General features: G+C 47.3%; 1 protein-coding gene across 5 annotated transcripts in view; it reads right to left on the minus strand.

Annotated features, from left to right (window-relative positions):
- NCOA1 (nuclear receptor coactivator 1) overlaps positions 1–26532 on the minus strand; it is a 217472-nt gene that overhangs the window by 65627 nt on the left and 125313 nt on the right. For all 5 annotated transcript variants that reach the window (XM_053383790.1, XM_053383786.1, XM_053383787.1 and 2 more), the window contains exon 4: positions 2260–2354. In XM_053383790.1, the coding sequence (XP_053239765.1) occupies positions 2260–2354 (95 nt within the window). The remainder of the gene's footprint in view (positions 1–2259; positions 2355–26532) is intronic.

Here is a 26532-nt window from a genome sequence, read left to right on the forward strand (position 1 = left end):
ACGTGGCATTATTGTCGCGCTGGCTGTGTCGGTCACTCCCTCTGCCCGCTGCGTAAGGGGAAGCGAGCGGCGCATGCTTTCAAACTCTTCTAGGTCCTGTGTGGCTGAGGCAGCCGACAGGGCAAGCCCACAACCTCCAAAGTGGGGGGGGGGGGCGCTACAAAAGCAACACAGGTGAACATCGGCAAGGCATTCAAAATGGCAAGGATGAGCTGGGGAGGGATCTGTGACAATGTCTGTTCCAATAACAAATTTATGGGAGATGGGAGGCTGGGTCTCCTACTACAGCCAGTTGCCAAAACACCTCCCAGGTTCAGAGGTAATGTACCAGCTAATTGGGGGGCAAATAGGGAGGGGGGCTGCAGCCTGTGTCAAAAGCTTCCTGAAAAGAGAGTTACTGCATCCTATGTCAAAGCAGGATTCAACAGGTGCACCATCTCACCCTGTTTTGGGGGGAAAGGAGGCTGGCGGGTGTGGGGGACTCCCTGGTCTGGAATGGGATAACTGGAAAGGACCAGGTGCGTAGCCTGGAAGTCATTTTGGACTCACAGCTGTCCATGGAACCGCAGGTCAATTCTGTGTCCAGGGCAGCTGTCTACCAGCTCCACCTGGTATGCAGGATGAGACCCCACCTGCCTGCAGACTGTCTTGCCTGAGTGGTGTGTGCTCTAATCTCCTGCTTGGACTACTGCAATGCGCTCTACGTGGGGCTACCTTTGAAGGTGACCCAGAAACTGCAATTAATCCAGAATGTGGCAGCTAGACTGGTGACTGGGAGCAGTCACCGAGACCACTTAACACCAGTCCTGAAAGACCTACATTGGCTCCCAGTACATTTCCGAGCACAATTCAAAGTGTTGGTGCTAACCTTTAAAGTGCTAAATGGCCTCGGCCCAGTATACCTGAAGGAGCATCTCCACCCCCATTGTTCAGCCCAGACACTGAGGTCCAGAGTGGAGGGCCTTCTGGCAGTTCCCTCGCTGCGAGAAGCCAAGTTACAGGGAACCAGGCAGAGGGCCTTCTCGGTAGTGGCACCCGCCCTGTGGAACGCCCTCCCAGCAGATGTCAAAGAGAACAACAACTACCAGACTTTTAGAAGACATCTGAATGCAGCCCTGTTTAGGGAAGCTTTTAATGTTTGATGCATTACTGTATTTTAATATTTTGTTGGAAGCCGCCCAGGGTGGCTGGAGAAACCCAGCCAGATGGGCAGGGTATAAATTATTATTATTATTGTTGTTGTTATTGTTGTTATCATTATTATTATTAAAATGCCTGCAGGTAGCTATGAAGCAAGGGTGCCAACTTGAAAAACTTAATACTGGGAGTGGTGTGCTGCAGGTAAGCCCCACCCAGCATAACTGATCACATGACACACCATTTGAATGGAAATGGGCATCAACTTTGGAGGGGCTTAGCATCCTCAAATATGTTATTTGGGGTGGGGGGGCGAAGGGACCTCAGCCCCTAGGAGTTGGCTCTTGTGCTATGAAGGGGATCTCGTGCACCGAGGGGAAAGCTAGGTCAGTAGCAGAGCCTTTAGCACAACAGGCAATTTCCAGCCTGCTTAGGTCCATCAACATCTTATGACTTGGGTCAATGCATTTGAGGTGGCTGGGTTTTGTTTTCACTCCAAGGCAGATTGCTTTAATCGGGCGCAAGCTACAGGTAAGGGCGCCCCCAGTTAAAGATCTGCATTAGATCTGAAGAAGTGGAAGAACCACTGCAGAGGGCAGGATGAAGGAATTACCCTGATGAAGGCACTTCTGCTATGTCTGTGCTCTGCAAGAGTTGCCAGAAGGTCCTCTATCCCCCCTCATTTGCTCCCGCATTTCATTTTGGCCCTGCAGTAAAGCCATGCTTCTCATCCACTAATCTGGGATGGAAGTTAGGCGAATTGGCCTGAAATCCCCTTTTTAAAGACCCCTTCTCCCTGCAACCGTGAATACTAGAAACTTTTTTTTTTAAAGAAAATTAACATTGGTGCTGACTTCCTACTGAGGACCTGCATGCGAACCGCCTTGGGGGGAGCTTTGAGCTGCGCAAACTGTCTCCTAGATTTAAGGCACAACTAGGCGTATTTAATCCATTGGCCTCAGCTATTTTTCTAACTTGTTTTGTAAATGTTCCGGGGAGTAGGGCTCTACGGTCCCTGATTTCCACTGTCAGGGTAGTCTTAAAAGAACACTCCTTCCTGATATTTAGAAGGTTTTTTTGCATGACGGCAATGCAGAGCAGCTGCCTGCCTTAAGTACATACCTCCAGGAGAAGCGGCCCCAGAGATTCCTTTTCGATCACTCCTTGGCTGCTGGACGAGATATCCGACTTCTGCACATCATCATCAGCTGTTTTCTCTGCAACACAGAAAAGGGCACTTTCAAGTCAAAGGAGATTCGCTTTCAGTTTCGAGTACATCTCAGCTGTGTTCCAAAAAGGATGGACAGAAAGCAGGACAAATGTTTAGACCGCTTGGGCCAATAAAGTTCAGGGACTAGGGACATGGCAGGGAAAAGCCACACACACAAAGGCTGCCGAGCTGAAGCCGAATCAGGCTATGCACTGACAGCCAGAGACAGTCCTTGTTTAGGAACAAAAGCAGCCGATCCCTTGCCCTTGAAGAAGAGTTTGTCAGCTGTAGCTCAGATACAGGGACCAGGCTGAAGCAGCGTCAGGAACTAGAGAGCTGATTGAAGCTGAGGAGTCAGTCCAGGGAGAGGGAGCTGTTGTGGCCAAGCCAGGTAATGGAGAAATTCAGTGTTGAGGATGGAACGGGAAACAGGAGCTGACGTGAGGCACAGACTGTCAAGAAACATGAAGCCCAGCAGTGTTTCAGTCGCGCATATCCAGGCTCTGATCACCCTGAGTGTGCACAGAAAGGAATCCTGGCCAATCTGGATTGTCTAATGGCCCTTTCCCTTTGCACCGTTCTCCTGCAATTTGTGGCGTGAGCTCTCTGAAAGCGACTACAGTGGAACCACGGTTCCCAAACTTAATCCGTTCTGGGAGTCTGTTCGATTACCGAAATAGTTTGGGAACCAAGGCGTGGCTTCTGATTGGCTGCAGCAGCTTCCTGCAGCCAATCAGAAGCTGTGGAAGCCGTGTGTTCGGCTTCCAATGAACATTCCCACTTCCGGGTTTGCGTCGTTCGGGAGCCAAATCATCCGAGTACCAAGGCGTTCGGGATCCAAGGTATGACCGTACTCTGATTGTGACACACGAATTGCAGATACTAATCTGAAGGGGGACTGAAAAGATACATACACAGTCCTGCCTGCAGCTGAGGATTGGCCTGGCCAGGGTGGTGGTGGCGGCTGCTGGAACCTTCCAGCTCTATGGTTCTGAGTAAGAGAATACTAACATTCTCTCTCTCTCTCTCTCTCTCTCTCTCTCTCTCTCTCTCCAGTTGCGCATGCTGGGGGACGGAGCTGGGAGGCACGAAGGTTTCCCCTCCCTACAGGACAAAAGATTTGCCTCCCGCAAAGCCAGCCCCTGGGCCAGGAGTGCAGGCGAGGATCAGGCCGTCTTAGAAGGAAGAATGGCTTATCTTGCTGCTTCCACCCCAACTTCATATATTCACATACTTAAGAGTAATGCGGTGGCTTTCCATTCTAATCCTTTAATTGGGCTGTGGAACCCTCCTCCAACTTTAGCAAAATAGTTTCATACAGCGCTTCCAAGCCTATTATTCAAAAGGATTAGCGGGTGGAACGAGGCGCCAGGGCCTTCGCCATTGTGCCCGGGAGCCCTTCGCATCTCTTGGCTTCAGAATGACGGGGGCATTCACAGACATTTCTAGGCTGGAAGCAGAATTAAGATCAGGAGTAGGACACCCCCCCCCAATGCAATGTCTCCCACTCCCCAAACCTGGCCTCCACTTTCATTTAACACACAATTCTTGATGAGCATTTAGATTCTGTGGTTGAAGTGGTACCTTTCACAAGCATTTCAGGACATTGCAGAATAAGGAGCACCTCTCAGTTTCTCCAGCCAGGAGCAGCAAGGGGCAAAAACCAAACACTGGTCTTTGAACAACAGTGACGGCGATAGTAATCCTCTCTTGCCTTTCGCAGCTTGATGTAAAAAGGACCAGTGTGCTTCTAAGATGAAAACCTCCCAACAAACACTAGCCCAAAACAGGACGTGGCTGATGCTGGTGTGCTCCAATTGGAAAACTGGGGGCAGGGAGGGATTCTCTCTCTTCCACAGCCCTTCTCACACTTAATATCCCAGGACCTTCCAAAGGAACCAGTAGCCAAATGGTGGCATAAGAGAGCCCAGTATAGTCTCATGTCTATTACTTAAGGTGGGTCAGAGCATCCAAGACTATCTCCGCCACACAGGTGTGGTCCTTTCTCACAAACAGAGAAAGTGGGAAACCTGGCTGCGAATGTACTTCGGATAAGGGAGCTCTGATGCTCCTCCATGTGAAAAGAATCCCAGCTCAGAGAGGAAGCAAAACTCAACCCTTCTCCCTGAAAGGCTACTTTTCTTTGTGAAGGGAATGTGTTCATCATGAAAGCCTCAGCCCACTCCATCAGCAGTCGAAAGCGTTGCAAAGCGAGGCACACGTTTACCACCTCATCTGCTGCGTTGTGAGAACAGGAGAGATTCGGGCATGCAGAGAGAGGCAGTGGCTGAAAGACTCTATCCCTGTGTGACGTTAACATATGAGCGTGCTGGAGGTGAATTAGTTAAACAAGTTACCCAATCAGAACGCAGGGGGTGGAGTTAGAAGGACTATAAAACCAGCTCCAGGTGGAGTTCGTTGGGAGTTGGGTGGTTGACTGGAGTGGGAGTAAATTGGGATAGAGTTTGTGGGTAGGGTGAGTTAGTGTAGCGAAATAAGTTGAGTCAGGAACAGATAGGGGCTAGGAAGACAAGTAAATATCTGAGAGGTGGTTTGGTGAGTGAGAGCAGGTAGAGGAAGTTATAGGTCTGGATAGGCACCCCATGAATGTAATTGACTGATACCGTTTATGAAACCACACGCTTGTTAAACTGCAATACAGTGGTGCCTCGCAAGACGAAATTAATTCGTTCCGCGAGTTTTATCGTCTTGCGATTTTTTTCGTCTTGCGAAGCACGGTGTCGGGAAAGTTTTGGAAAAGCTTCAAAAATCACCAAAGTCTTTAAAAACCTCAAAAAAGGCTACCACACCGCGTTCTATGAGTTGCTCCTCGAAGTCAAGTCGCAACTGTATTAACGGTGTTAAGAAAAAGGAAACAAACTTGCAAGATGTTTCCGTCTTGCGAAGCAAGCCCATAGGGAAAATCGTCTTGCGAAGCAGCTCAAAAAACAAAAAACCCTTTCGTCTAGCGAGTTTTTTGTCTTGCGAGGCATTCGTCTTGCGAGGTACCACTGTAAATGAACAGAAGTTTATGTTCCAATTTAAACCTGACTGGACTCAATATTGTACCAGGTAGGGCCTGGATGGTGGCAGCGAGAAATCAAGTGGTGGTACAGGGATCAATAGATGGTGAAACGTCCGGGGACCCTGTGTGATCACCACACCATGACACAGACCAGTGGAAGCTAGCAAGCTTGGATCGGTTAACTGGATGAAAAGGTGGAAGGCTAAGGGTGAAAGATGGCAGGTCCCATAAGCACAAGTGACCCCCATGTGCTCTAGAAGCAACACAGCTTCGCACCATCTGCCTCCTCAACCCTCCGTCTCTGGACAGCAAAGGTGTTAAGAGAGCCCTGAGCCCAGGGCTGGCCCTTCTCTTCGTACGAGCAACTGGGGAAGCAGCAGAAGGCGAATAACCGCAGCTCCCTTGATGCAGAGCTTTGATTTTCAGTTAATTAAAATCAAACCTAAGGAGACTCCGGTGCGGACATCAATCAAGGGCTTGACACAGAGTCATGCCGTTCATTAGTACTTTGGTACGGAATTAGTCCAACACGGCCTAACCCACAGGAAAGAAGAGACGGTGGGAAGATCAGCAGGAGGATTTTGGGGATCAGCAACACACACGTGTGTTCGATATGTGTGCGAATAGAGGGGAAAGGCAAGGAAAGAGGAAAGGTTTGCCGTGACAGCAAGGCTGCATGAGGGTTGGGAAAGTGAGGCTAGCTAGAGCACCTGCAGTCATCAAAAGCTGCAGAGGCAGGAGCAGGGGCCAAGGCTGGCTGCAGATTGCCTATGGAGTGGCTGTCCTAGCTTCTATCACTCCTGAAGGTGCCATTGCACCTCCTGAGCTGTACCTTTAAAGCTGACCTTTAAAGCCCTAAACGGCCTTGGTCCTGTATACCTGAAGGAGCGTCTCCACCCCCATCATCCAGCCTGGACATTGAGGTCCAGCGCTGAGGGCCTTCTGGTGGTTCCCTCGCAGCGAGAAGTGAGGTTACAGGGAACCAGGCAGAGGGCCTTCTCGGTGGTGGCACCTGCCCTGTGGAACGCCCTCCCAGCAGATGTCAAGGCAATAAACAACTATTTTACTTTTAAAAGACAACTGAAGGCGGCCCTGTTTAGGGAATTTTTTAATTTCCGATGCTGTATTGTTTTTAATATTTGGTTGGAAGCTGCCCAGAGTGGCTGGGGAAACCCAGCCAGATGGGCAGGGTATAAATAATAAATTATTATTATAATATTATTATTATACTGCCCCAGACTGTGGGTGGGGACTCACAGAACGGAAGGCTCTCCCATACAGAAACCAATTAACATTTCCTGCACATAGAAAACAAGCATACCAATGAGTACAGAATTTCACTCGGGATATGCTACATAATACACACAGTAGATTTTCTTGTGTGGCACGAAGTTCTGTTGGAAGAGATCGCACCTGCAATCTGAAGAAGTACAACACCCCACTCGCCGTTTGTGAGACTGACCAGGTCAGCCTTTCCCAAGCGGATGCTCCTCAGATGTTTAGAAGAGCAATTCTCTTCCATCCCCAGCTAGCACGTCCTCACAGTGATTTATTTCACTTTAGCACTGAATACAAAGCTTGGCAACGTTGTCAAATCCAGACCCATACTGTTAGCATCGCATATTCCGGCAGGTTAGGGCCTTGTTAATTTGTTCGGTAATCCAGCCTTGGTCAGAACAGTCGCCATCTACATCATCAGAAAAAAAATAAACCGAGTGTGCAAAGCAAGTACAGGTATCCTTAATTGCTCTGCAACCTTCCCCTGTTCTACATGCGTGGAGCTTGCGGACCACCGGCGGAACCCACTGATTTAGGGTTTCTGGCTTTATAAAATGTAGGATTCAGCCGCACTGAACTCAAACTCTCAGCTCTCCAGTGTGGTCCTAAAATGGATGTTGTCTGAATTTAGTCCCAAGGCATACCTGGGAACTGAAATGCACTGCTGGAAAATGATGCACTGTGGAAAGACCTCAGGATGTTGGTGGGGTTTTTCACTGTGAAATATTTCTTGCTCTTTATGGCATTGTCACTATCTAATGCATTTAAACCTCCACAAATCTGCCTCCAAGGTGCCCTCGGGCTTTTGGCCTTCCACCGGAAATAGCTGCAATCTACGTGGCTGATTCATTCAGTCAGGAGGTGAAAATCCAGCTATATGTTGCTTCATTTCTCTTGAAGCTTCTACTTCACTTTTCATTTATTAGCAATCATTTATAGTGCTCCTCGAGTCAATTACTTTATCGTCTTTCTCTTCAGAGGGAAGTTCTCATCGTACCCCTCTTGCCATTGTGACTTCTGCCAGGTGAGGCCCTAAGCCACGGATGGGGAGCAATTTCCAGCTTCAGGGCCATTCGCGTCCTGTTCTGGGCAACTTTCCGGGGCCCACATGGCAGTGGTAGGTGGGGACAGAGGCAAAAACGGCAGAGTGATGGCTGTGAATTTTGCTTTTGTAGAGCAAGCTCATTTCTGCACACCCCCGTCCTCTATCCTCCATCCTGGCAAACTATCAGAATCCAAGGGCACATTTCAGCCAGTCAAAAACACTCAAGGAGGGTGCTGCTGAGGGGTGCAGTGGGCAGGAGATATTGGGGAGAGTCCCAAGGGCAAGAGAGAAGGACCGGGAGGGCAGCAGTTGGCCTCTGGCCCTGAGGTTCTCCACTCCCGCCTTCAGCCAAGACAAGTTCCCTTTCTCTTTACATATGCCCCTTTCCTTAGCCTTGTTCGTACTATAGGATTCTTAAATCATGGTTTGTGGGGAGTATTTTTGTTATTAAAAAAGCGCAATTCTAAATTAACTGTTTTGTAAGAGGAGACTCTTGAGAGTCCCATGGACTGCAAGAAGATCCAACCGATCCATTCTGAAGGAAATCAGCCCTGAGTGCTCACTGGAAGGACAGATCCTGAAGCTGAGGCTCCAAGACTTTGGCCACCTCATGAGAAGAGAAGACTCCCTGGAAAAGACCCTGATGTTGGGAAAGATGGAGGGCACAAGAAGGGGACGACAGAGGACGAGACGGTGGGACAGTGTTGGGAAAGATGGAGGGCACAAGGAGAAGGGGACGACAGAGGACGAGATGGTGGGACAGTGTTCTCGAAGCTACCAGCATGAGTTTGACCAAACTGCGGGAGGCAGTGGAAGACAGGAGGGCCTGGCGTGCTCTGGTCCAGGGAGTCATGAAGAGTCGGACACGACTAAATGACTAAACAACAACAAAAAGCACGGTTCTGTTCACAGAACATTTGGGTTCTGCAACAATGGGACCTGTAAGGAAATGGTGTAGTTTTCAAGTGCCCCTCTTCAGGATTCCAGCCAACAATCCACTCCATTCAATCCCCCCCCGAGATTTCAACCCCCCCAAAAGCCACTGAGCATGCTCAGGCCTCACTATGCTTTGGGCGGGGGGGCTTTCTTCGACACCATTCTTTTTTCTAAAGTTTTCTCCCCCCCCCCAAATACTTCTACAAACTTCAGGGTTCCCCAGAGCCTGCCGATGCAATCTACTTGTGTGTGGGGTCACCCCATTTTGGATCCACATGGATTCACGCTTGGAGAATGATTTTGATATTAGTGCATAGCTTATTTATTGTTTCCATTTTGGGTCTTGCCCTTTGTACCACAGGTGGCAGACCAGGATAGCCAGTAGTAAGAAAATGTGAAATGTAACTAAACAGTAATTAAAACAGCAATGCAATGTCTTATCAGACAATTAAAGCTTAAAAGCCGAATTGTGCTGGACTCAGTGGGCGTTTGCTCGGATCCAGGAAGACTTCTGAGAATGGCTCACTCGCTAAAGCAGCCTTCACCATCCTGATGCCCTCAAACTGATTTGGACTGCCAAGTTCCCATCTGCCCCAGCCAGGCTGGTGAAGGTGGCACTAAAGAAACTGGCCCATGATATATCAAGCCCTTAGTAACAATTTCTTTCTTTCCAAGGCATTTGCATTGTTCAAGGCAGCTAACAGCTGAACCAAATCACGAAAACCAAAATACAAGTAGGTATTAGGGCTCGCCACATGAAAGTTCTCATTCCAGCAGACCACGTGCCTGTCCGGGGTGGGTGCTGGGGAAACGAATTTCCTGAGGCAAGGCATTCCACAAATGAGGTGCTACCACAGAAAAGGCTTTCACAGCACTCCCTCCTGACCAACCCTGATTTGGCCACAGAAGGTACACAGAAGAGTTTCTCCCTGGCTGATGTCAGGGAGCGAATAACAAGAGTCTTTTCAACATTTGCAATCTTGCCGTTTTGTGAGCAAAGTAAAGATAAAGGGACCCCTGACCGTTAAGTCCAGTTGCGAATGACTCTGGGGTTGCGGCGCTCATCTCGCTTTATTGGCTGACAGAGCTTCTGGGTCATGTGGCCAGCACGACTAAGCCACTTCTGGTGAATGAGAGCAGCGCACGGAAACACTATTTACCTTCCCGCCGGAGTGGTACCTATTTATCTACTTGCACTGGCATGCTTTCGAACTGCTAGGCTGGCAGGAGCAGGGACCGAGCAATGGAAGCTCACCCCGTTGCGGGGATTTGAACTGCCGACCTTCTGATCAGTAAGCCCTAGGCTCTGTGGTTTAGACCACAGCGCCACTCGCGTCCCTTTTTGCGAGCAGACATGAGTCCAATTAACTCACTAGAGCCACTGAACACCACTGAGAATTTTTCGTGCACATTCCCCGCTGAAATAAAAGGGGTCTGGGAAGCGGGAAGGGGGGCGGAGTCTCTACAGAGTTCGGCGTCCTTCATGTCTCATTACGGAGCAACCCTTTCAAAGCATAAGCAGAAACCACAGAGGCACCACCTCCCACAACAGCAGCAAAAGGAAGCCATTTCTAGCAGCTGCACATACTGCATTGGTGCCTTATGAAGTCAAAAAGGGCTGGTTGCCTGAACTGTGACAGGGGAAATTATGCAGCACCGACTGAACATAAAATTAATGAGCAGTGACTGCCTGCTGATGTACGACTTCTTAAGGAATGTGATACTAATTGCACATCTCCCCCCCCCCCATTCTTTAAGCAGCCATTCATCCAGAATTGGTTCATACTCCACCCATCAAGACTCAACCAGAGCTTTTCCAGTAGGTCCCCCAGAAAATGTTCCTGATTTCAAAGGCTGGAGACAGAGGCCTGGCTCCAGGAGTCATGGTTACTTGTCACGGTCTGACCCCCTGTCAATGTGCTTCAGGATCCTGTCTTTCCATTCCCTCTTCCCAATTTCTGGTTCACGTGGCTGGCCTGAAGGTCCAAAACGAACACACTGCGCTTACCGCAAATTAGTTTTTTGCCTCCAAGTCCGAACTGGGATCCCGGCTGAAAACAGAGCTTTCTAATTCTGGTTTCATGGCAAATAATGGGCAGCTGGTAGAGCATGAACCAACGTTGTAAACAACTGCCCAAGTTGTTGGAAAGTTTATGGACGGAGAGTCTTTTTTTCTCCAGGATTTCAGGGTGCTGGACTGATTCTGCTTGGGGCTTCGAATACCTGCTGAAGGGGTGGGTGTGTGCATGTGTAAATAAGTAGGCTGCCCTGGAATTTCCGTCAAGAATTTCCTTCAGGAAATGCTTGCCTTTTTCTCTGCCAAACTTCACACAGGCAGCCCCACATGAAAGAACACACAGCCCTCCAGTCCCCTGGCTTCTCAGTATCTCCAGCTGAAGGAGGAACACAGTGTCACACCTCAGGATTAAAAGGGAATTTTAAACGGGAGTCCCTCTTCTGTTTTTTTTTTTAAAGATATTTATTAAGGTTTTCAATTTTTTATGCAGACAAAAAACAAACAAAAAAATTATAAAAAACATATAGTTCATAATACATACTTTTCAATAACATATTTCTCTGACCTCCTCATACCTCCCCTTCTTGTATTCCAATTCAAATTATTTGTTCAGCAAATCCTTAACTTAAAGCATTACAGCTTTATTATAACACCTTGTTTTCTATCCAATCCTTTTTTTCATATTCCTTTATATCATTACAGCTAGAAACCACTCAATTTCAATCCAGCATCATTCAACATTCCTTAATTTTACAATATTTCTGTAAATAGTCCTTAAATTTTTTCCAATCTTCTTCTGCCGACTCTTCTCCCTGGTCACGGATTTACAGTCAATCAGTTTCATCTGCCATTCTTCCAGAGTGGGTAAATCTTGCGTCTTCCAATACTTTGCGATGAGTATTCTTGCTGCTGTTGTAGCATACATAAAAAACGTTCTGTCCTTCTTTGGCACCACTTGGCCGACCATGCCCAAGAGAAAGGCCTCTGGTTTCTTCAAGAAGGTATATTTAAATACCTTTTTCAGTTCATTATATATCATTTCCCAGAAAGCCTTAATCCTAGGGCACGTCCACCAAAGGTGAAAGAATGTACCTTCAGTTTCCTTACATTTCCAACATTTATTATCGGGCAAATGAAAGATTTTTGCAAGCTTGACTGGGGTCATGTACCACCTGTATATCATTTTCATAATATTGTCTCTTAAGGCATTACATGCCGTAAATTTAATCCCGGTGGTCCACAACTGTTCCCAGTCAGCAAACATAATATTATGTCCAACGTCTTGTGCCCATTTAATCATTACAGATTTAACCGTCTCATCCTGAGTATTCCATTTCAGCAGCAAGTTATACATTTTTGACAAAGTCTTAGTTTTGGGTTCTAACAATTCTGTTTCCAATTTAGATTTTTCCACCTGGAAACCAACTTTCTTATCCGAATTGTAAACCTCCATTATCTGATAATAATGAAGCCAATCTCGCACTTTATCTTTTAATTTCTCAAAACTCTGCAATTTCAGTCTGTCCCCTTCTTGCTCCAAAATTTCCCAATATTGGGAGTCCCTCTTCTGGAGCTCGCATAGAATGGTTAGCCCGGCGACCTTCTGGTGAGCTATTATGAGAGCAATTCATAAACTGGCATGGAGAAAGGGGATAGAGGAAAGTTTTTATCCCTCACTCATCTCACTAGAACTTGTGGATATTCCATGGAGGTGATTGTTGGAACGTTCAAGACACATAGAAGGAAGTACTTTTTCATGCAGCACCAAGTTAAACTATGGAACTCACTCTGATTGGTTGATTGCCACCAACCTTGATAGCTTTAAGAGAGGATGAGACAAATTTACGGAGAGGGCAATCGTCGGCTTCTAGCCATGATGTCTATGTTTCCACAGCTGGAGGCAGCAATGCTTCTGAATGCCAGTTGCTAGAAATCACAGGGAGACTCATGATAATAAATGCCGGAAATGTAAGGAAAAAGAAGGAACCTTTTACCACATGTGGTGGACGTGCCCCAAGGTAAAAGACTTCTGGGAAAGGATTTATAATGAACTGAAAAAAAGTGTTGGAAAACACATTTATTAAGAAACCAGAAGCCTTTTTACTTGGTATAGTGGGAGGTGAAATCCCCAAAAAGGATGTTACTTTTTTTCTGTATGCCACAACAGCTGCGGGAATATTAGCAAAGAATTGGAAGAAACAAGATTTACCAACTATCGAAGAATGGCAGCAGAAGATGATGGACAATATGGAACTTGCCGAACTGACCGGGAGACTCCGAGACCAGAGAGAAGAGACAGTGGAAGAAGATTGGAAAAACTTTAAAGAATATCTGAAAAAATATGTTAATATTTAAATCTTAGAATAGCTTTGGAAGTGGATATAGGCTGTAGGGTTAGAAGTAAAAGATAGTGTATTTTAAAATAGTATTACAGTGGTACCTCGGGTTAAGTACTTAATTCATTCCAGAGGTCCATTCTTAACCTGAAACTGTTCTTAACCTGAAGCACCACTTTAGCTAATGGGGCCTCCTGCTGCCGCTGCACCGCCGGAGAACGATATCTGTTCTCATCCTGAAGCAAAGTTCTTAACCCGAGGTAATATTTCTGGGTTAGCAGAGTCTGTAACCTGAAGCATATGTAATGTGAAGCGTATGTAACCTGAGGTACCACTGTATTTGTGATAAAATGTGAAGATTTTTATGGTAAAAGTAAGTGTGATTAAAAAAAACGGTTAAAAATTGTGATATATGTAAACTGCTAAAGATGAGGAAAAATGAAAATCAGATAGTGGAGACTGGGGGAAGCCCACCTAACAATGTTTAGAAAAAATAAGGATAAGATAAGAATTTGTTTGCATTGGGTTTTTTGTGTGTGTGTGTGTTTGTGTTGTTTAGTTGTGTTACAAAATGAATAAAAAAATTTGAGGGGGGAAAAAAAGAAATCACAGGGAGAGCTGCTCTTGTGCTCGAATCCTGCTTGAAGGTGTTCCACAGGCATCTGGTTGGCCACTGTGGGAACAGGATGCTGGACTAAGAGGGGCCATTGGCCTGATCCAGCAAGCTCTTCTTGTGTTCTCATTACACAGTGCTTCTGGCCAGAGCAAAGACGATTCAGGGCATGGCTAGAGAGCTTTCAGACATGAAACAGGGGGCGCCTTAGAGGCACCGGGCCTGATCCCAGTCAGACTTCAGCATTCAAAGCGGGGCCGAGTGGATAAGACTGGTCACCTCAGTGTTATCTGCTCTTTCATTATTGCTTCCGGCTCTGATAAGAAACCACTTGGGGAATGTAAACATGCAATTCAACATTTCATGTCAGAAACTCCACTTGAGAGTGCAAGCTCTCCCCAAAGGTTAACACAGTGCTGTTTCCAGTAATGGGGACTTCAATGATTATTTAGTTTTCCTCCAGATATCTGGTAAGGAGCATGAAGGCAGTGGCGCCAAGGCTCAGACTATCGCATTCGTGGGCTGAATGTGACCCATACTGGGGCAGGACAGAAGGCAGGTATTTCAAGCCCTTAAAGGCCAACTCTTCAGAGCCCATTCAAGTCCAGGGAATAGAAAAGACCAGCAAAGCACAGCTGAGACTCCCAACTCCTCTTTTTTTTCTGATGCCAGTGTCAAATTCAGTGGGGACTTGGGGGGAAACTGGGGGTTCTAGATATCACATTTTGTGCCCAATGCCAGCCTCTCATCTTGCATGGCAGAATAGTGAGCCTGCAGAAATTGTACAGGCCTGGATGAGGGAAGACGCAGGGGCAATTCCTCCCCTGCCTTCATCGTCTCCCCTTCCCCTTGTTCTATATATTTAGCTGTCAAGTAGATTGAAGCTGTCAGCAGATGAATTAGAATTTTATTGACTTGCTTCATAGGAGGGAGGGCTCTATAAAATAAACGCACGCAGAGCAAAGTGCCCAGCGCTGCTGCGCAGACAGAATTTTACAGCAGTGACTGGAGTTTGTATCTGAAATCAATCCCTGATAGAAGCCAGATTCAAGGGGAGTAGACAGGGAGGCCAGTTTTTATAGATGGGGGCAGCAACTCAGCCCTACTGAAATAAAGGGGTGGAGGAGTTTGCCGGCTCACTGGAATTCATGACCCGAGGGGGAAAAACACGGCTCCTTTACAGAGGATGTGCTTTGCAGCAGCATGCTAAAAAAAGCTCTTGCTTATACATGGCTGCAGGTGGCTGGTTGAGAGTCTGGAAGCTGCAAAACACAGTGGCACCCAGGCAAGTACAGTGGTGCCTCGCAAAACGAAATTAATCCGTTCCGCGAGTCTCTTCGTCTTGCGAAGCACGGCTATTAGCGGCTTAACGGCTTAGCGGCTATTAACGGCTTAGCGGCTTTAAGAAAAAGGAAACAAACTCGCAAGAAGCAAGCCCATAGGGAAATTCGTCTTGCGGAACCACTCAAAAAACGGAAAACCCTTTCGTCTAGCGAGTTTTTCGTCTTGCGAGGCATTCGTCTTGCGGGGCACCACTGTACAGTCATACCTCAGGATAAATATGCTTCAGGATAAGTATTTTCGGGTTGCACTCTGCGGCGACCCGGAAGTAACGGAGTGTGTTACTTCTAGGTTTCGTCGCTCGCGCATGCGCAGACAGTCAAAATGACATCACGTGCATGTGCAGAAGCAGCGAAACCTGCCCCGCACACACACAGACACGTCTTATGTTCTATTCAGGATGCGAACGGGGCTCCAGAATGGATCCTGTTTGCATCCCGAGGTACCACTGTACAGGGTGCAGAGGACTGGTATGTCCCAATGCTGGCACTTCATGAAAACAATCCCAGTTTACTAGTCTGTAGAACTGGAAGGAAGGGGGAGGAGTGAAAAGGTGAATGGCAAATCAAAGGACGCTGGTAGAAGGCACTCCTAATCACTGTTCTTGGACCTGGAGGAAGAGGAACCAATGGACTCAGGAGAGGCAGGAGCAGGCACCCTGGAACAGGACGTGGACATCACTGGGCCCGAGACCAGCAAACAAGGACCTTCTATACCTGAGACACCTCAACTAAGGCCCCAAGTGACTACCCCCTTTTAGGTGGGACCTCTCCAAGGGCCCAGGATCTTTGCTCCAAGACCCTCTTGTGCGGCCAAGTCTGCGCACAACTTCAACAAGACCCAGGAGAGGCGATTTGAGTGCCAGGTTTCAGACCAAATGGCTGCCTCTTTAAGGGTCTCCACTTTCCAGCAAGGATGCAGAACTTGGGAGTTGTCCTCAGGCTTCAATACTGTTAAGTATCAGAACTCAATCCCTGTCCATCCCAATACAAGCCGTCTCTTCCCATGGGCCTGTCCAGGGTTCTGAAACACCTGCTTCTCACTCACTCTGGAGCCAATGTGGTGTAGTGGTTAAGAGCAGTGGACTCGTAATCTGGTGAACCGGGTTCGCTTCCCCGCTCCTCCACATGCAGCTGCTGGGTGACCTTGGGCTAGTCACACTTCTTTGAAGTCTCTCAGCCCCACTCACCTCACAGAGTGTTTGTTGTGGGGGAGGAAGGGAAAGGAGAATGTTAGCCGCTTTGAGACTCCTTCGGGTAGTGAGAAAGCGGGATACCAAATCCAAATCCAAACTCTGGTTCCTGGCCTGTTCAGTTGCTATGCAGTCTCTGCCTCTAGGTTACCATGTGCTCTAAGACAATGCCCAGCTTGCTTCCACCAGGGCAACTGGCACTGGCACATCAAGGGGAAACAGTGGGTCCAGGAGCACCCCCAAACTGTGCAAGTGGTCCTTTAAGGGAAGCAATACCCAGGTTAGAACTGGTTATTAACCATTATTTTCTGGTTTTACTTTGTAACCTATTGGCCAGTAACCTGATTAGATGACACAGTTCTGGCAATTTGAGAAAGATGTCCAGTTCTATGTCCACTCTCTCCATACTGTCTTATGAGCCTCTTGTGTCTCCCTCAGCCCCCCTCCCTAAAAGAACCCCCTGTCAAGTCCTGGTCACATTTTGAATAGAGTGGAACATAGAAGTATGAGATCTTCTTTATCTGTTTCATTCCAAAGCATGGGGAACACAGAGTGCCTCTTATGGAACGCATGAATCGATTCACAATTTTGGTTTCCTTTAAATCAAAAAGGAAAGAGGAGAACTCCATTAAAATTCAATGTAGCTAAACTGACACGATTAGATTTAGACTGACAATCAAGCTCTGATAAGATCATGATCCAATTTTAGATATGACATAACCTTTAATGTGGCACCACCAAACGCGTTGATTTAAAATCCTTTATTTAATTTCAAATCCCCTTAATTTGCAAGTCAGAGGTCTGCAACCACTCTGCTGATCAAGCTTGCATACAGTAAGCATAATTCTTTTTAAACTCCATCTTCATAAACACAGTGGGCAGCTGTAATAATGATGGAGAACATTGGTGATTCTAACTGTCAACTATTATTCTTAGCACGAGAGTAACAAAAGCAGTAAAGTTCTTATAAGATTCAAGAACATGTGGATTGCCTTGCGGCATCAAGGCTGTTAATTCAGCAGATTACTCCCCAAAAAGCCAGCCAGACACTGCAAACTAGCTCTTGTGCACAGCACCCTGACTGTACCTCTCCAAATCTATCATCCCATGGCCTCATCGCTGCAGGAGGAAAATGCAGGGGTCTAAATCAGGGGACTTGATGCTGTGCAGAATGCAGAAACAGACAATAGTCACCTGAAACACCCAGACTCGGTTCATTCCTGGGCAAATAATAATAATAATTTATTATTTATACCCGACCCATCTGGCTGGGCTTCCCCAGTCACTCTGAGTGGCTTCCAACTGAATATTAAAAACACGATAAAACATCAGACATTGAAAACTTCCCTAAACAGGGCTGCCTTCAGATGTCTTCTAAAAGTCAGATAGTTGTTTATTGCCTTGACATCTGCTGGGAGGGCGTTTCACAGGGCGGGCGCCACCACCGAGAAGGCCCTCTTCCTGGTTCCCTGTAACTTGGCTTCTCACAGTGAGGGAACCGCCAGAAGGCCCTTGGCGCTGGATCTCAGTGTCCAGGCAGAACAATGTGGGTGGAGACGCTCCTTCAGGTATACTGGACCAAGGCCATTTAGGGCTTTAAAGGTCAGCACCAACACTTTGAATTGTGCTCAGAAATGTACTGGGAGCCAATGAAGATCTTTCAGGACCAGTGTTATATGGTCTCGGCAGCCACTCCCAGTCACCAGTCTGGCTGCCGCAAAGCTCTTCTACGAAGCTCTCTCTCTCTTTTTAAGTAATGTTTTGGAAGAAAGAACCAGGTGTGAAATCAAAAACTTTAACAAAAGCAGTTGTGTTCCAGCAGGGAATTTAAAAGGGATTAACACTGCTGAACAAACACATGCAAATCCACAACTGCGAAAAGTAATTTTCAGATTTAACTTGGGTGTCCAAGTTTGATTCCTTCCAAAAGAAAAATCTGATGTATTCAAATCCTGCTTTAAAGTTCAGGATGGATTTATTTTTTAAAGGGCGGGGGGGGGCATGCACCCGGACTCTGTGGGACATGGGGTGCTGCACTAGGAGAGGTGCCTGACCCACCAGGCAATTCTCATTTGAATTCTCATTTGAAGGGCTGCAGCACATGCCTTTCATGCAAAAGGCCACGGGTTCAATCCCCTGTCATCTCCAGGTAAATGCAGAGAATGACTTGTGTCTGAAATCCTGGAAAGCCGTTGCCAGTCAAAGTAGACAATACTGCGCAAGATGGACCAATGCCAAAACTGTTATAAGGCAGCCTTTCTCTGTTGCTCCTGTTTTATTAGCAGAGCAACACCGCTGGCTTTCAGTGGCCATGGTTTAAGCTTTTAAGGGTGTCCGGTTTCAGTGTGCATTCTTTCGGCCTGATTTTATTTGATTGATTTAAAGTTTGTCAATAGTCCTGGGAAATTTAATTAAATCAAGCCGCGGCCTGCTTTAATTAAGGGGATGTAAATTAATCCATATGGGAGATAACAGGCAGATAGATGCTGCCAAAGGGCTGGAGGCTGAGCAAGATCACCTCTGGGTCTGTCCCAGCCCACGATCCACAGGCAGCAAAGAGAAGCAGCATCAAGTGTTGCAGGAGAGGTGCGCCTTGTTGACGCAACCCGGGCAGATATGGGTCAAAAAACAGCTTTGGAAGGGAGCATTGCTAGGACTGCTCTAAACATTTCAGGTGCTTGAGGAAGAGAATTCGAATGGCACCCAGCATACATTAATTGGCATGGGTTGCAACCCATCAGGATTCTCTCCATCTTAAGCCTCTTTTTTGGGAAGGTGGGGATCACTTCGCAGCTCGTGGCCAGTGGGGGGAACAGAGTCAGTCTGGTACACTTTGTGGGTGGGGGGCGGGAGAGGAAAGCTTCTCAGAGATGACACAATTTGGTAGATTGACGCTGCATGTAAACTGCTATTGCAGGAAAAGCTTTAGGTTGCTGCTTTGGGAAACTCAATGCTGGGCTTTGTGGACCTTGGCCTTGACCAGCAAAGGACTCTCGTAACCAGAGGGGTCCTATGCAAGATGGATCAGCCGCAAGCAACACTGCTTTCTCCAAGGTGCAGACATTTAAACCTTCCTCCTCATCCACTTGCAAAAAAAACCTCCAACCCAGCAAAATTATGACTTCATCAAGAGAGCTTTTCTTCTGCTCTCTGGCAAACTGGGGCGCCGAGTGCTTGAAAAGCAGCATTCACGGAGCCTCACTGGCTCAGAATCGCCATGCAACTTTTGTGGGATGGCGGAGTGCTGAAAAATTAACTGCCTGGCCCCTTCCTTTGCCTGGTTTATGGCTGTCTTGGCAGATGCACCCCAGGCTGCTGCCACCGCCGCAAACTCCGTGTCCTGCCAACTGTACATTACTAGCCTTGGAAGGGCTCCAGCCCCGGGAAAGCCGCTCTAAAAGCCTTTGCTTGATACTTTCAAACAGCAGCCCAGCATGCAAAGCTCTGGCGGCGGAGGCCTCCGCTGATGTATAGGCACGCGGGGTGGATTCAGAAGGCCTCCTGTGTTCTCCCTTGGGCTCCTCCCTCTAATTCCGAGGGAGAGAAAGAAATGAGATGCTCTCGGCTGGGGAGGAAGAGGAAGAGCTGCCCTCTCACCCCGTCACGAGGGGCAAGCTTTGAAATCCGTCAGCAGGAGGAACTGCCTCTGGGGAGCACTTGGCGAGGGGAGACTGAACTGTGGATTGTTTCCATTCATTGCTAACTTCCACCTGCTGCTCCGCAGCTCTGCTGTTTGCAGAGAGCTCCAATTAGCGCTCTCGATGCCGGAGAAACATCCATTAAAAATTTCTGCTTACGGAATTTGAAGGGGATTTTTTTTTTTTTGTCTCTTTATTTGAAAATCCCTCCCTTCGCTGCATTAGAAATTCCACAGCAGCCAGTCTCTCTTTTCCTACTTAACTATTCCCTGAACTTATTTGCAGCCAGGAACCTCGTTAGCCCTGGCTTCTGGTTTTGAATGTCAGAGGGCCTACAATTCAGACTGTGTATAGAGTACCGCCAATAAGTAAGCGCAGCACAGATCAATCACATCGGCTAAAATTGTGTAAAATTATTTTTCTTTTCCAGATTATGCTCAACCCTGGGAAGGGATCCGTACAGCTAAGCCACAGAGCCTTGGCGGAGCTAAATCTTTCTTTGAAACAGATGGTAGCAGAAGTGTGGAGGGGAAAGGAAATCATGGTGTCTGAACACTCGTCAGAGGACAGTAATATTTACTCCTGGGAAAAGAGACCTTCCCTTCAAACTGTCTGCAAGCAAGTGGATCAGCTCTACATTTCCCTAACAATCCGGGACACTGGGACGGTCTGAACCAGGATCTCTGCCCTGGTGAATTCCTGCTGTAGACCTTCATAAGGTAGCAGCCCAGGAAAGCAGAGGAAACAGAGCATAGTAATAATTAACAGGTAACATAGCTGCACATGTTTATAGCTCTTTCTGCTCCAGGAAGGAAGCATTTACAAGCTCTAATGAAGTCAGCTTCATCATCTCTTCTGCATCAGTTGGCCTGTGTCCTAGAGCTCTGAAAGGCATTTCCTTTGCACCACTCATCACTCCTGGTGGGTTCCTGAAGCATCCCGGCTCCAACCACAAGCAGAGTGGGGAGAAGGAGCCCCTAAGTTTCACTGCAGAGTGACTGGTGGCATCTGACTCTTCTGCAGCTGAGCAAACAACATTGCAGCTCATTAGGCTTCTGCTGCCCCCCCCCCATGCAACTCTGCTGGGCAACTCACTGCACCACATCCTATCTTTGTAATGAAAACTGTTCTACTGCTTTGTCCAAGGCTCTGAATTCTGCCTGGGTCTGTGCATTTTATGCCTCTGAATATTCATGACAAACTGAAAAACAACAAGAACAACAACATGCAGAATTATTCCGAGACCTTAAGTTTCAATTTTCAAACAATACTGCCAAGATTCTATTCCTCACTGAATGTGGACAACGGCTTAGAAAGGAGTAGGGCATCAGATAAACGTATCAGTATCAGGTATCAGGAAGGCTAGGCAAAGCGTACAGCTTCCGGGTCATGTGGCCAGCATGACTAAGCCATTTCTGGCAAACCAGAGCAGCGCACGGAAACGCCGTTTACCTTCCCGCTGGAGCGGTACCTATTTATCTACTTGCACTTTGATGTGCTTTCGAACTGCTAGGTGGGCAGGAGCTGGGATGGAGCAAAGGGAGCTCACCCCATTGCAGGGGTTCGAACCGCCAACCTTCTGATCGGCAAGTCCTAGGCTCTGTGGTTTAACCCACAGCGCCACCCACATCCCTCTTTATGTTTCTTAACTCCCTACAATCACCACCGCTTTACCTTACATCCAAATATCCATGTCCTTCTGCCCCCTCTTGAACAAACATCTCTAGGCCTTAATCTTGCAGAAGGCAGCAGGTGAGTACTGAGTTCTGATTCTCCTGTGCCCCCACCAGGACCAGAGCTCAGTAGGAAGTTCCTTGCTGAATCCGTCCAAGGGTTTTCCTAGTCCAGCATTCTGTTTTCAACAGCTGCCAGCCAAACACCTCTGGAAATCACAAGGAGGGGAGCAGGGCTTGAAGGCTCCTTCTCTTTTTCTTGCCTCCAGGACCTGAACATGGAGCCCAGTCCCCACCTTCTCTCCTTGCCCTTTCACCCAACAGTCTCTCCGCCCCAGCCAAAACTCTACAAGACCCACCTGTCCCTAGTCTTTTAGTAAAGACTCCTTCGGCTTACGCTTAGCAGAGAGCAAAGCTGGGGACGGACGGACCATAAACAGACCTAATAGTGGTACTTTTCTCAAGTATATAATCTGCTTAACCTCCGAGGGCTGCAGTGTGAACCATATCCGCACATCACATTTCCCTGGGTATCCAGAGGTGGAAGATCACCAATGAGCAAAAACAGAAATCTAATGCACAAATTGGTGCTAGTACCTGCTGGAAAAGGCATGCCAGCAATGGACAGGGCTGGAGCCCAAAAGGTGAATGAGGCCACCTTCTTGATGTCTCACACTCAGATGCATGCATCCCGTTCACCCATTTCCACTCCCCACGCAATTGATCATTCATTCATCTCCCACTCTTAAGAGAGAAGATCTTCCTTTATAGCTAGTAAGCTTTCAAATAATAATAAACTTCACTGGTGCCAATAGGACACCCGCTGCTGCAAACCTAACTGCTCTGTTAGAGGCAGAGCTGGAGAGGGGAGGCCACGGGGTGGATTTAAAGATGTTGTGGGCCGCATCCGGCCTCCCAATCCCTGCCTAAGATACTACTCTGCCATCGTCTCGTGCCCAACAGCCCAGAGTTAAATGGAGCGAAACTGAAAAGGTGCAATTTCCTTCCTCCAACCCTCCCACCCCCACAAACAACATGGTCAGCAGAAATGAGACCAGCTGGTAATGGAGAGCAAAGCTCAAGGAACCACTCCGTGTAGTAGCTCCTGCTCTCGTTAATGTTCAGCCATGCTGTGCCCTGCCAAGAAAACTAATGACTGCTGAAGAGGCAATAAGCGGGAGACTCTCAAGCACTTACCTGATAAGAAACTCCCTTCTAGTTTCATCTGTAATGTGCATGAAATGTGACACCCCTCAATACCAAACAGGAGTTTCCAAACTACCTGCCCTGTCTAAATTCTGTCTAACCTCTGGGTTCCACAGAATCACTCCTGAGGCAACAGGAAGCAACGGAAGGGACAATAATAATAATAAAATTTATTTATACCCTGCCCTCCCCGGCCAGAGCCAGGCTCAGGGCGGCTAACACCAGTAAAATTACAGTAAAAACATAATAAGGGAAAAAAACAATTTAAAATACAGGTTAAAATGCAATTTAAAATGCAGCCAATAGATCAAAACCATAAGGGGAGAGAAACATAAGGGTCAGACTGAGTCCAAACCAAAGGCCTGGCGGAACAGCTCCGTCTTGCAGGCCCTGCAGAAAGATGTCAAGTCCCGCAGGGCCCTAGTCTCTTGTGACAGAGTGCTCCACCAAGTCGGGGCCAGTACTGAAAAGGCCCTGGCCCTAGTTGAGAGCAGTCTAACCACCTTCCGACTTGGGACCTCCAAAGTGTTGTCATTTGTGGAGCTTAAGGTCCTCCGTTGGGCATACCAGGAGAGGCGGTCCCGTAGGTACCATGGGTGTGTTTCCTGCATATACAGCCCAAATGATGTGTTTTTCCAGGAAGACTGGCGCTTCTGACACCCACAAAAAGGCACAGGGAAAATTTCTCTCTAGGAACCGTTTAGCATGTATGGGAGTATTTTTCAGTTGTCAAAGCCAAAATTTGAGCAGAGGGAACTGGATCAAATGTAGTTCCTTGTCCAAAACTTTGGGATAGTTCCCATCTAAAAAGCTGTGGAAAATAATGCAATGATAAAAGAGATGGTTTCAGTTATATCTAGAATGCCCCGTTAAGCAACCACTGTTAGTCTTCTGAGAAAGCACACCTGAAGGCTACAAGGGCAGAGACAACTTCACTTCGATACTCTATAAGATTCCTTAGTGCAATATGAAATAAATTATTTAGAGAAACTGTAAACGTTCAGTAAATTTCTATTTGTCCAACACAGCCTTCCCCAGCCTGCTGCCCTTCCAGTATTTTGGACTACAACTCCTATCAATATGTCCATGCTCGCTGTGGCTGGTGGGAGTTGTAGTCCCAAACAGAAGGAGGGCACCAGGGGAAGGCAAACTGATGTGAAACTTGTAAGCTTTCATATCCTCACAGCATCAGAGGTTGATAGCATTAACATCAGATTACCATTTTTACCCAATGATATACGGTTGCCCACTAGAGAACCAGACCATTGGTCCATCTGGGTTATAACCACCTACTGTTCAGAGAACAGATCTCAAGTGTTATACAGATACACTAGATGCTAGGGTTGCGAACGTGAACCGTGCGGAAGGTACGTTTGCAACCCGCAGCGTTCGCAACCCTGCGCACGCGGAGGTCGTGATTCGGCACTTCTGCGCATGCGCAAAGTGCGATTTAGTGCTTCTGTGCATGCGCGAGCGCCGAAACCCGGAAGTAACCTGTCCCAGTACTTCCGGGTTCGGCACAGTGCGCAACCTGAAAACACGCAGCCTGACTGTACCTTTACCAGTCATGTCATCCTTTAACAAGCCTGCAACTAGACATGTCAGAGACAAACTCAACATCTTCTGCCCACCAACTACGTGTGCTACACTTGAGCTAGGGCCTGTTTCAAAATTAGATTCAAAACATTGTGCATAAATACCAACATACAAAATTTGACACACACAGTTGTTGGTTTAAAAAAAAAAATTAAGCCGGGTGGAGTTTGGGAATCCAAAGGGTGTACAATTATAATCTGTTTTGCTTTTACTTTGTTTTGTTATTTGTATGAGAATTGAGGAAATCTTGGAAGGGAATTTAGGCCAACTTTAGAAAAAGGTTTTAAGAATAAGCACTGATGTATAACCATTGATGTTTACAAGGCAAAATTGGTTTTTCAAAATGAACTAAATATAAAATATAAAAAGGTTAAAAATTAGGCACAAGAACTTGTTGAACCAACAATTTGAATTGGAATACAAGAGGGGGAGGTGTGGGGAAGTCAGGGAAATAGGTTATTGAAAATAGGGATTGTGAATTCTATGTGTTTTTAAACTTTTTTGTTTTTTCTTTTTTGATTTTTTAATGTATTACAATGGAAAATTTTAATAAATATCTTTGTAAAAAATAAAATAAAAAAAATGAAGCCAACTCTCTACACTGGAAGAAAGTGAGGAATACAGATGACTAGAATCTCAAGACACTTTCGCAAGTACCAACAACACCTCTCTGTCCCCAACACATTTATATTTAACTTGGGACAGGAATAACATGGTTCCTAATGCGGAAACCACTTTTCACAATAATCCCGAGAAGTGCGAGCATCTAATTAAACAACAGCAGCAACAACAACAACGAGGCAGGCACGACCAGGAGGGCATCATCAGTTGCCAAGGCCTCCTGCAAGCGCGGTATTTTACCTCCAAGGAGCACAAATGACAGGAGTAAGGCCATGAAAACATTACGATCGGAACATGCATATTATGGGACACGGCAAATCTCCTTTGCAAAAGCCTGCGGCCCTCTCCCCCACCCGCTTGCATCTTGGGGTGCTGAGCACAGCCTTCGCTCCCAGGCAAGCTGACAAGTCCCACGCCCAGCGCTTTGTCTCTTGAAAAGAGCTGCTGGTGCCACAAGGCGAGCGTTTCATTCGAGGAGAAATATGGAGCGCCTTCTTCCAAGCTAAGGAGGGACTGCTGCTGCAGGGCAGGCCTTGAGCTGCTGGCAGAGCCCCATTTCTCATGCTCGCAACCCTTTGCGATTCAGCCACAGTGGGAGGGCGGGGAAGGAGAGAGGCACCGCTCTCTCGCCAGTGCCATTGAAAGAGCACAGAAACTCTTGGAACTTTTCTCTCGCTCTCTCTTTTTGGAAATATGCATTATTTCCACCTGGATATTTCCACAGCCACTGACTCTGTGAAAGGGCTTCTCTCCCACTGCCGCTTGCCCCCACCCACCCACCCAAAAATGGAAGCTGGGCAATGCAGAAGGAGGCTGAGCAACACTGGGAAGACCTCAGTGGATGGATTCTCAAGGCACTTTCCCATGCATCCTGGCGCTTTCTACAATTAATCTTTTTATTAAAAAACAAACACCTGGATTCCGAAGATTTAAAACCAGAGTTTTACTTTTAAATGTCAGTTACAATGTCATTAAAAACAAACAAACAGTACAGTGGTACCTCTGGTTGCGAACGGGATCCGTTCCGGAGGCCCGTTCGCAACATGAAAAGAACGCAACCCGCAGTGGTGCGTCTGCGCACACACGGGTTGCGATTCGCTGCTTCTGCGCATGTGACATTGTTTTGTGCTTCTGCGCATGCGCAAGCAGCAAAACCCGGAAGTAACCCTTTCCGGTACTTCCGGGTTGCCGCGGGACGTAACCTGAAATAACTTAACATGAAGCGGATGTAACATGAGGTATGATTGTAACTCGGTTTAAAATGAAATCTGAATGTAACATAGGTAAAGGTAAAGGGACCCCTGACCATTAGGTCCAGTTGTGGCCGACTCTGGGGTTGCGGCGCTCATCTCGCTTTACTGGCCGAGGGAGCCGGCGTACAGCTTCCGGGTCATGTGGCCAGCATGACTAAGCCGCTTCTGGCTTCTGCACAGAAACACCGTTTACCTTCCTGCCGGAGCAGTACCTATTTATCTACTTGCACTTTGACGTGCTTTCGAACTGCTGGGTTGGCAGGAGCTGGGACCGAGCAACGGGAGCTCACCCCATCGCGGGGATTCGAACCGCTGACCTTCTGATCGGCAGGTCCTAGGCTCTGTGGTTTAACCCACAGCGCCAAACGCGTCCCCGAATGTAACATAGCAAGATGTAAACACTGAAATGTCCTCT

Source organism: Podarcis raffonei, chromosome 3 (assembly GCF_027172205.1).
Source record: "Podarcis raffonei isolate rPodRaf1 chromosome 3, rPodRaf1.pri, whole genome shotgun sequence".
NCBI lineage: Eukaryota > Metazoa > Chordata > Lepidosauria > Squamata > Lacertidae > Podarcis > Podarcis raffonei.